General features: G+C 35.5%; 1 protein-coding gene across 1 annotated transcript; it reads left to right on the forward strand.

Moving 5' to 3' along the window:
* Positions 1-2,390: 2,390 nt before the first annotated feature.
* LOC132705116 (arylsulfatase B-like) lies at positions 2,391-6,418 on the forward strand. The gene is given in 9 exon segments (XM_060675550.1): positions 2,391-2,516; positions 2,588-2,747; positions 2,806-2,982; positions 4,494-4,808; positions 4,886-5,065; positions 5,304-5,430; positions 5,485-5,627; positions 5,703-5,970; positions 6,113-6,418. Coding segments are annotated over 9 exon segments (1,641 nt in total). The 3' UTR covers positions 6,258-6,418.
* Positions 6,419-9,218: the final 2,800 nt, after the last annotated feature.

Consider the following 9,218-nt stretch of genomic DNA (forward strand, 5'->3'; position numbering starts at 1 on the left):
AATACGTAAATATAGAAAGAGGGGTAAGACAAGGATGCATACTGTCCCCACTCCTATTCAACGTGTACGCGGAGTCTATAGTGAAAGCATCATCACAGATCTGCCCCGAAGGAGCTAAAATAAATGGGAACATTATCAACAACATAAGGTACGCCGACGACACCGTGGTGATAGCAGATTCGGAAGAACAACTGCAAACTTTGATGAGCATCCTAAATGAAGAAAGCTCAAGAATGGGCCTGGAAATCAATACCGCTAAGACCAAGACCATGGTATTTGACAGATCCTCACAGGGGCACATAACCAACATTATGATAAATGGTCTCAGACTTCAAACGGTGCAACACTACATCTACCTGGGCAGAGAAGTCAACAACCAACTGCGTAAAGTGCTATGTCATCCGAGACTATCAATAACTCTCAGACTAAGAGCACTTAAATGCTACGTATGGGCTCTATTGCTTTATGGCTGTGAGACATGGACACTTAAGCAAGACGACATCAAGAAACTCAACGCATTCGAGATGTGGCTTTATCGACGTATGCTTCGGGTCAGCAACTCAACACACTAACGAGACGGTGCTACGTAAAATGAACACACGAGCACACTTGTACACGCTCCTTAAAATACGTAAAACCGCTTACCTCGGACACATCATGCGCCACCGAGAGCACGAACAGCTTCAGCTGATATTGGAAGGGAAGATAGAGGGTAGACGGAACATAGGCCGAAAGAAGAAATCATGGCTGAGAAATATCCGGGACTGGACCCACACAGATGGAAATGCCCTCATACATCAAGCCCAGAACAGAGAAATGTATGCCACAATGGTCGCCAACCTCAGCAGAGACGGCACTTAGGAGGAGGAGGATATATATGATATAACCAATTATTTTCTTTTTCTGAAGAAGCTGCCTTGTTTGTGCTCTCGTTCTAAGAACCTAAAAGCATGTATTTTGGGTTTGATAGCATTAGTACAGTCGTTATTCCTCCAAGGTAAGACTGCTGAGATTTATTGTTAAATTCTGTGAACTTTATCGGAATTAAAAATGTCAAACAGATGCTTTGTGATTCCGCCCGTCTGGACCCGACGAAGTTTTTTTAGCAGAGACGACTTTAGACTGACTCTAACTACAGCGAGCAGCGCTTTTATTTTGTATTTCGTTTTACAATTATGTTTATTCGTATAATGTCAGCTTAAGTCAAGAAATGTACAATACTAACTTTCTTGAAAGTGTAATGCGACAAAAATGAATTTTACTTGGTACTTTCAATGCTCGCGCTCCGAAAGTATAAGTTTTGTTTATCTATTATTGACAAACATATTGATTTTCTTTTTTAAATAATCCTGAACAAAACTTTCACGGCTCAAATGTGTAATCTATAACTCGAACACATTTGACGGTCCAACAGAGGAATCAGGTGTTCGGATCTGTTACGGAAAGATACCTTTCATTAAAAACCTTACAGAATCTATTGTAAATAGTTTCAAAGAATTCAAGGAAATAAAAATATCCAAATATAATATTGAAAAAGTCTCAAAACTGTTTTCTAGAGTCAAAGATCCAACCTATTATACAACTCTAATGTCATATATCAATTGTCGTGTTGACCTCTGACCTCACAATGGTTGAAACAACGAGATGAATTTGACTACAATAATTGTAACATATTGCAGTTTGTCAAGAATTACCAGTTGAACAACAGCTAACGAGCGTTATTTATTATTCAAAATTGTAGACTGAATACAATACAGATATTTTCCTACATAAATTTTAAATAAGTAAGATTTCGCAAATTCTATTTCAAAAGTTCTTGCCCGATAATTAGACGCTTTTAACAATCTAGCAATTGGAATAAAACATGACTTACAAAATACCTAATTCGTATTGTTTTTCTTTTTCATCATAATTGTGCGAAATACGTAGGGTTTATTATTAAGGCATACACGTGAAACGATGGAAAAATAGCAGAATTTATGGAAATTTTCTGAAATTCAACCGCAAATTTGAGCTAAGCAATATTACGACCATTTATCGCCCCAGCTATATCGATAATGGTATAATGTCGTGTGCAAAACACACTTAAGAATGGCTGTTAGCAACAAAATCCACGTTCAACCTTCCTCTTTTCAATGTTTCTATTATTGTAATGAACACTATAACGATCATGTTGTGATCCTAGCTATGAATTGCAGGCTACATTGCCTACATTGCCTTGTGTCAAGATGAGATTAAGAATCATTCCATTGCATGCCTCCTCAGTATCGAGTAGTTTCTAATATTGCTAATATTTTTACCCGCATAAAGTTAACTGAAGTCGTTGGTAATTTTCCATCGATATTTAAAAAACTAATTAATGCTACTAGTCCATTTTTAAAAAATCTGCGATGCATCGATTGCCGGTTCTGAGTTTATTGCGAAATTTCTATGTGCTGGTCTATCTAACCGGGATTATATCGTACGCACAAGAGGCCAAACAACCTAATATAATTTTTATTTTGGCTGATGATCTGGTAAGTTGGTAGATTCAGACCTCAAAAAGAGAATGAATCGTTTTCATTCTTCTTGAAACGTTCTCGTTTAGGGATGGAACGACGTAGGTTTTCATGGTTCCAACGAAATACCTACGCCTAACATCGACGCATTGGCCTACTCGGGAGTCATATTAAATAACTATTATGTCAACTCTCTATGCTCACCTTCTAGAAGCGCACTTATGACAGGAAAATATCCGATCCACACCGGCAAGTGACCTCGCCGGAAAACCATTTGGGACGATCAATTAATGTGTTATTCATTTAGGGATGCAACACTTGGTGTTATTACCTGCCGAACCAAGGGGACTTAATTTATCTGAAAAATTGCTTCCGCAGTACTTAAAGGAACTTGGTTACGTGAATCATATGGTGGGAAAATGGCACTTGGGCTATTGGAAGAAAGAATACACACCGATGTATAGGGGGTTTGATTCCCATTTGGGTGCGTATGTTGTGTTCATCGTAAGTTCTTTCTTGAGCCTTTGTGTAGAATATTGTTACCCAAAATTCGATTTCTGATTCTGTTCAGTTCAGTGATTTCAAATCCGTGACAGAGTTGTAACTCGGCAGTGGTAAGTACAGAAAACACTTTTCGTCGATTTTCGTTTTTCGCAATGAAACACTCTCTGTGTCCAAAATTTACAGCCAGAAGGCTGAGATTTCGCACATGAGTGCATCTTCAAACCCGTTAGTTCCACAGAAAAAATAATTGAATAAGATTTACAAAAGATATTTTTACGATAATATATTATTAAAAACTAGGTTTCAATTGTCAGTTTCTTTCACATTGAGGTGTAACCAAAACTTTTGTATTATATTTTGTAAATATTATACAGGGTGACCTAGATATCCACTCTATGTTAAAAAATGCAAATGGCCAAAATTTGCTGCTATTGATTTAAATTTGGTAGACGGTAGAAGTTCATAATTACTTGCAACCTGCAAAAGTTGAGCAGTTGTTCGATATTTTGGGGTTATTTTGTTGCCAAAAACTTTTTAAGCGATAGGAAAAATTCTGAAACCAGAAAACGGGGGACATCTAGTGCCAAAGCCTTTATTCAGAAGTTGTTTCAACAATGGTGATACGCGTGCATCGATAATGGACAAGAAACAAGAAGTCACAAAAAGTTCCTTTTTTGGAAGTAAATTATTAGCAGCAATTAAAAAACCGTATGTCTATTGTATTGATATATCTGGAAAAGTAAATGCTTCAGTCGTTTACATCAATTGCGTTACTGAAATACCGTTAAAGATAGGACGACTCGGTTCAAATAGTGGTGTATTCTACGAGATGTTTGAAAAATATGTATATGGAAATCACTATTTCTGGTACAAGTTTTTATATTTTCCAAAATTTGACTGAACTTTAAAGTTGGGTAGAGTTGTTATTTGAAGTTTACTCTCTGTATCGGTTGCATGCACAAAATAAATTCATTCATTTTGTGAAAGTTACAACGCACTTTTCTTTTTTACTTCGACATCAAACTGACTCTCCGCTCTTTTTTCCTCTTATTTTCATTTTTCACAGGTTAAATACCTAAAGGCAGACAGATGTACCACAGAAAGTTTTGATTGTTTTTTCTATTATCAAAAATTTGTACTACTGAGGTGAATTAGAGTTTAATACATAGATCCTCTAAGTTAAGAATTTCAAACTACATTTTTGGGATCTGAATTTTTACAAAAAGGGTGCAAAAATGTACGCCTCCAAATAGGTAAATTCATTTTTTGTAATTTTAGAAAACATCGGGATTTCCCATTTTAGGAATTTACGGCTCCAGTTACAACTTTTATTAGTAGTAGTAGTAGTAGTAGTAGTAGTAGTAGTAGTAGTAGTAGTAGTAGTTAGTAAACTGATTTAACAATATTTGACATAATAATATGTATCTCATATGTAATTTTTACACCTTAAAATATTATTTAATTATTTTTTATTTCCATTATGCATTACAGGATATTACAATTGGGGTCATCATTACTACAGCCACACGCTTAATCCGTCGCCATCATGGGGTTACGACATGCGCAGAAATATGAGCGTCGCCTTTGATCTCCACGGTCAATATTCTACTACTGTTTTTACTGATGAGTCGGTGAAAATTATCAAAAACCACAACATCAGCCAACCGCTTTTCTTGTATTTGGCTCATGCTGCGGTTCATGCGGCTACAGCTTACGACTCGTTACCCGCTCCAGACGACGTGGTTGCGAGTTTTGCCAACCTGACCGACGATCACTGGGATAATTATCGAAGACAGAAATTCGCTGGTTCGTATTGAAACAGAACCTAATATGACGCTATTAATTATATACACTAGAATTATAATTTGAAATTTACTTTTTAGCGATGTTAACTCTGTTAGATGACTCTGTAGGAGAAGTTATGCAAGCCTTGGCAGACAGAAAAATGCTGGAAAATAGCATTATAATATTTAGCACGGATAATGGAGGTGCGGCCGAAGGGTATGATATCAGTGAAGCTTCGAACTGGCCATTGAAAGGTGTAAAAAATTCTTTATGGGAAGGTAAGCGATATCAATGAAATCTCCCTCTCCCTCGCATCCTTTAAATAACTCTGCTAATATCATTATTATTCATTTTATGCTAAGAAATATTCGCACCATTTTTCAATTATCAAATTAGTTTATTGTTCGTTAAGCATCAAAAAACTATTTTTGGTAACAAATTTTCACGATTTATGAAATATTATTAATAAAAACAACTATTTCGAGTACAACATATTATATATAAGAAATTGTAAAGGTGGCGTCAGGGGTGCTGCCGCTGTATGGAGTCCCCTTATTAAAGAAAAGTCGAGGGTGTCTCATCAGATGATGCACATTACCGACTGGCTACCTACTCTCCTAGACGCAGCTGGTGGGAATTCTAGGTGAAATCGTTATAACTTTTTTTAAATTTCAAATATCCAGTAGTTTATTTGCAGCCAATTATCGGAAATTGATGGTATAAGCATGTGGGACACTCTAACGAATAATGTCGATTCCAATCGATCGGAAATCCTGCTTAACATTGACCAAACTACGGGAGAAGCAGGCTTGAGAATAGGCGATTACAAAATTATTACGGGTGGGTTTATTTAATTTTAATTTTATTTTTTAATCAATAAAAAATGAATTCGTATTTCATTTGTTTGTATTTTAGGTAGATCTAACGATATTAGTTGGGACGGCTGGTTTGGTCCCTCTGGTAGAAATGTGAGCGGTTACAATTTAAGTGTAATCGAAAACAGTCTCGCGTATCAAGCCCTCGATTCGGTAAAACTGGCAGTCGATTTAGATGATATAAACGCAATCCGAGGGAATGCTACAATCTCTTGCGGAGATTTTGATCAAGGTTCTTGCCTTCCGGAGGATGTATGTCTGTACAATATCAGTAATGATCCATGCGAATATGTCAACCTCGCCAAAGTGTAAGTATTATTTTCCCAAATTATCAAGAACTCGAATTAAATAACAATTAAACCAGGATATGTAAAATACTAAATAATATATTTTGTTTCCATCCAGTCCATCCTTGGATAATCATTCTATTTATGCAAATAAAAAAAAAAGAAGAAAAATCTATTTATTAAACTGACTAGGGGAGTATAACGATACTTCCTTACCTCCACAAAACATTGGTGACGACCCAAATGCCGATCCGAGATTGCACCAGCACGTATGGAGTATTTGGGGTGATAATGAAACTATTTTTTAGCCTCTGGAAGTCATTCCATAGGTTTTACATATAATATAAAGTATGTTATGTCAATAAGAGGCAAACGCAATAAAATGAAACCATATAAAATCACTTTGTCTATACACACATGTAGAAGATGAAGAATAGTCTTCTAGTCTAGTCCTCTAAAATGGCATCAACTTCAATAATGTTTAGTGCTCTGCCGTCATAAGCCAAACCCCGTAACTGACGAAAATGGAATATCTGGCTTTATTTGACCTTTCAACTTTGTTGTTCCTAACGTAAAAATAAACTAAATTTCCTTGTCCTTAAACTTATCCGACGCCGTAATTAACAATTTTGTAGCATATGCTTAGCCAAAACCAAATACGGTTCTAAATTAAAACCGAGTAACTACGCTATAGTTGCGTTACTCTAGTTTAGGATACAAAGTTACTGTGATTTTCATAGTAAGCTGATGCCATTTTTACATGTATGACTTTGTTTTTACACCGTAGTTGCTATTTTAGTGCTGTCTGGATAATAATAATAATATAAAAATATTAATTAAAACAATTTTCGATTGTTTAGTAAATAATTTACAGGTAAGTGAATCAATATAATAACTACTGCAAAGTAAACTCTTGAAAAAAGTACCACTTTATGCTCGCGCTCCGTTGTAACGGGTGATTCAATAAGGGTTTCCACATTAAAATAATAAAAAAAACTCGTAAGAATATAAAAATATACCAAATGACCCCCGCGACTCTTGTCGCATGACGTAATTCGTTTATTGAAATTTCCTATCACTTTGTGACACAATTCAGGTTCTATGGCGGCTATTTCGAGTCTAACCTCCTGTTTCAGCTCTGGAATAGTGTTTGGTTTATGTCTATACACTCTGCGTCTTAGATACCCCAAAAAAAAAATCTAGGGGAGTAAGATCACATGATCGCGGCGGCCAATTGATATCGCCGTTATGTGAGATAATCCGACCAGGATACTTGGCCCGCAGCAATTGCATCGTTTCTCTGGATGTGTGACAAGTGGCTCCATCCTGTTGGAACCACAAATCTTCAATCAAACCTCCAACTGCTCCCAGAAAAAATCAGATATCATGTTTCGATAGCGAACACCATTAAGCGTAATAGCGTTCTCCGCATTATCCTCGAAAAAAAAGGGCCAATTATTCCTCCGCCCCAAAATGCATACCAAAAAGTCACTTTTTGAGGATGCATTGCTTTGTGTTTACAAAGCCACCAACGTTAAAATGTGCCTCATCGCTAAAGATGATTTTTGTTGAAAAATGTACCCCTTGTTCTCGTATCCATTCGGCAAACACGCGGCGATGTTGATGATCTCGAGGTTTCAACTCCTGAGTTATTTGGACTTTCGGGAACAATAGCAATATTTTGATCTAACCGACCTGCACGAGCACGTTGAGGGACTTTGAGGTTAGTTATAGATCGAGTTTGCTCCAATTTTTGAACCACATTCCAAATTGTCCTCACGAAGAGCCCGAAATGCATTTTTTCTTGATCGACCATTTTCATAATAGGCTTGCACAATTTTTACACGTTGTTCAGTTGTATATTGAGGTTAGAAATCTCATATGATAATAAACAAATACAGTGGCGTTTCAAAAATATTTCAGATTGCAATGTGGAAACTCTTATTGAATCACCCGTTAGAATAATAAATAAATTGATTATTTTAGATTTAATGACTCAGATTATATACCAATTACGTTCTCATAAAATGAGCGGGAAAAAGATGGCGCACCTTTGCACTCAAAACGGTAAATTAGAAAGTGAAGAAAATAATACCTCGGCAAGCCAAACTCTTTTAAAATCACCTGAGACCCAAAAAGAAATTGATTCAAATTTTCAAATGAACTTATAGTTATAGCTTTCAAATTACTAGATCTCCAAGTCACTATTTTTCAAACAACAATAGAAGATATGATACATGAAATATTGTTGACACCCCCACCAAATATATTAGTGCAGTGCCAATTTACAGATTAATAAGCGAAATACTAAATTTTCTCCAATAAAATTGTAGTTGCGGCGGATGAACCTGTGCAAACTACAAACGGAGGTAGGAGTAAAGAGCGTTACAGACTATTTAAATAAATAATAATCATTATTGAATAAATATTTTGCATACTCAAAAAGGCAATAATGAAAACCTAAAATACCTGAAAAGCAAAGTTTTTTCTTCGCATGATGAAGATTCAGACTATTTACGAGACGAATCCGACCCAATAAATTCAGGTATAAATTTATCAAAAATTACTTTTGATTGGTCGGTAATTTTAGGTAAGTGTTTTTATAGATATTCAAGAAAATAGTGCTGAATATATGAAGTTCTATTATTTCGAACCTAGCCACACAAATAGAACTCTCTAGGATTATGCTGAAAATCGAAAAAAACGCAAATGAATTGCAATGACTTTTTTCAATGGCCAGATTGTTCTTCACTGTTTAAAATAAACTAGCTTAAAAAGGCAGTCAGTTTCTAAAGGTAAGAAATTTAGAGCTATCCGGATTTGCAATTTCATTATTTTATTCGTTTGATGATGAGTTCATAGAATTGAATTTTTTTTCACAAAAAATCTTTGGCCAAACCAAAACCAAGTCCGGATTCTTCCCATGGCATTTATTAAGACAAAAGGAAAGGCAATTTGGACAAACTTCTTCCGCTGATGCCAGCATCCATTATGGCATACTGAGGAAATTTACCTGTTTTGAATAATTAATACATTTAAAAAATAAAATTCTTTAAAATTTAAAACTGTTTGCGTTGTTCATACTTATAACCTTTGTCAGAAGCATAAACAAACAAAATAAGAAAGTATCATAATTAGTTAATAATAATTATAAAACTAGGAGTAACATAACCTACTTGGGTTACCGCTTTGTAAATCAGTCTTAAATCACCGTTATTTACTAGCTAAGAACACATTCTGGGTTATTGTAACTCAACTTCGTGTACTAA

The sequence above is a fragment of the Cylas formicarius genome, unplaced genomic scaffold (genome assembly GCF_029955315.1).
Source record: "Cylas formicarius isolate icCylForm1 unplaced genomic scaffold, icCylForm1.1 PGA_scaffold_7__23_contigs__length_41026272, whole genome shotgun sequence".
In the NCBI taxonomy this organism is placed as follows: Eukaryota; Metazoa; Arthropoda; class Insecta; order Coleoptera; family Brentidae; genus Cylas; species Cylas formicarius.